At 39.2% G+C, this 2250-nt stretch overlaps 1 protein-coding gene across 1 annotated transcript in view; it reads left to right on the top strand.

The window, feature by feature from the left end:
• Positions 1–637: 637 nt before the first annotated feature.
• pnpla4 (patatin-like phospholipase domain containing 4) overlaps positions 638–2250 on the top strand; it is an 11271-nt gene continuing 9658 nt past the window's right edge. Inside the window, exon 1 of the mRNA XM_016295316.1 lies at positions 638–820. Coding sequence (XP_016150802.1) covers positions 641–820 — 180 coding nt within the window. The 5' untranslated portion in view covers positions 638–640. The remainder of the gene's footprint in view (positions 821–2250) is intronic.

The following is a 2250-nucleotide window of genomic DNA, read 5'->3' as shown; positions in this document are numbered from 1 at the left end:
GGTGTATTTAGCTAGGCCTACTTGTTTGTTCAGAGCTTGTAGTGTGAAGCGATCTTCAAAAGATAGCAGTTTCCTCAAAACAGCACCATAGTGAAATCTAAAATGAGAAATGGGACACCCTGCAGCCTTGTGGACTTCAAGAACACATGAGTCACTAAGTGTGGCAACTGCATGGGACAAGGCCTAGGATGAGTGTACCCACACACACACAACCTCTAGCACCTTACATGTTTGTGAAGTGATTTTGAGCAATGAAGAGGTGATCCAGACAGGGCAGGAACAATTAAACCACAAAGGCCCTCTCAATCTTAGCCAAGGTTATGCTTCTTAATAACTAATGAGATGTGTTTATCTCAGGGACTTCACCACTTAATACACTACAACATCTGTTAGCAAGCATAGACTGTATAGGCTGCTGAAGTCATTTGAAATCATTAATTTACGTGCATATTTTGACACATTACTAAATGGCTTTAGTTTATCAAATCTGATGAAGAATTGTAATCCGCAAGGCGTACACTATTTGGTCGCACATGTAATAATTGACTGAACTGCGTGTACCTCAACATCTCTCCAAGCCAAAATGTTCAGTTTTAATCTTTAAACTTGAAGTTAAAGTATCTATCATCAGTTCACAGGTATGACGGTGGTGAATTTATCATTTGCTGCGGCTGGGTTTTTAGGAGCATATCATCTGGGAGTAACAGAGGCGTTACTGAGACATGGAGATAAGCTGCTGTCCTCTTTAAAAGCCTGTGCTGGAGCTTCAGCTGGTGCTTTAGTGGCCACTGTGATTATCACTGCTCCTGATAAACTACAGGTAAAGCCATTGTTACACCCCAGAACACATGAAGAAACTGCAAAAACAAAACAGTACATAAAGCCTGTATAGGATCATATGTATATATAGAGAGGAGCATTTTCTTTTATCATAATTAACTAACTTGGCAGTATTTTACAAAGAGGTATTCTATTTATTAAAGCATTAATGTTTATTTAAATGTGGTATTTTAAACATTCCATCCTTTAAAATTTTTTTTTTTTCTGAAATCACTGATATTATTGAAATTTCATAACTTGTTTTTTTTTTTTTTTTTTTTTTTACAGAGCTCAAAAGTCACTGCATGACAGCATGACCACTCACTGTGCTTTTGAAAGAGACTGGCCTGTTTAGACTTGAAACAGATCGATGTGTCTAGCCAACAGATGTAGGCTATAGAAAATGCAGATTTCTCTCAGTCGCATCACCAAGGCTCATGCACTTAAACTGACTGAGCTCTTTATGCCGAGTTCACACTGCACGATTTTAGCCCGATTTTTCACTCGCCGACAGGTTTTTCGAAATCGCGACAAATGCCTGAAATCGGAGGCAAATCGGTGTTCGTTCACGCGAGTGAAAATCACGCAGTGTGAATTATCAAAGACGCGATCTGAGGGAATCGCCGACGCCCGCAAAATATTTGGCATGCTAAATATCTGGAGCTGTCGGCGATTCACAATCACGCTGTGTGCAATGAGTTCTGACTGAAAACTACAGGTGCATCTCAATAAATTTGAATGTCATGGAAAAGTTCATTTATTTCAGTAATTCAACTAAAATTGTGAAACTCGTGTATTAAATAAATTCAATGCACACAGACTGAAGTAGTTTAAGTCTTTGGTTCTTTTAATTGTGATGATTTTGGCTCACATTTAACAAAATCCCACCAATTCACTATCTCAGCAAATTAGAATACTTCTTAAAACCAATAAAAAAAAAATTTTTGTGAATTTTTGGCCTTCTGGAAAGTATGTTAATTTACTGTACATGTACTCAATACTTGGTAGGGGCTCCTTTTGCTTTAATTACTGCCTCAATTCGGCATGGCATGGAGGTGATCAGTTTGTGGCACTGCTGAGGTGGTATGGAAGCCCAGGTTTCTTTGACAGTGGCCTTTAGCTCATCTGCATTTTTTGGTCTCTTGTTTCTCATTTTCCGCCAGTCAAGCACCATGGTCATTTAACCAACTTTTGGTGCTTTTGGCAGTGTGGGCAGGTGCCAAATCCTGCTGGAAAATTGGAAAATGAACTTCAAAAAGTTGGTCAGCAGAAGGAAGCATGAAGTGCTCCAAAATTTCTTGGTAAACGGGTGCAGTGACGTTGGTTTTCAAAAAACACAATGGACCAACACCAGCAGATGACATTGCACCCCAAATCATCAAAGACTGTGTAAACTTAACACTGGACTTCAAGCAACTTGCGCTATGAGCT

The sequence above is a fragment of the Sinocyclocheilus grahami genome, unplaced genomic scaffold (genome assembly GCF_001515645.1).
Source record: "Sinocyclocheilus grahami isolate Dianchi unplaced genomic scaffold, SAMN03320097.WGS_v1.1 scaffold334.1, whole genome shotgun sequence".
Taxonomy (NCBI): Eukaryota; Metazoa; Chordata; class Actinopteri; order Cypriniformes; family Cyprinidae; genus Sinocyclocheilus; species Sinocyclocheilus grahami.
This window is presented reverse-complemented; position numbering and strand designations above follow the sequence as displayed.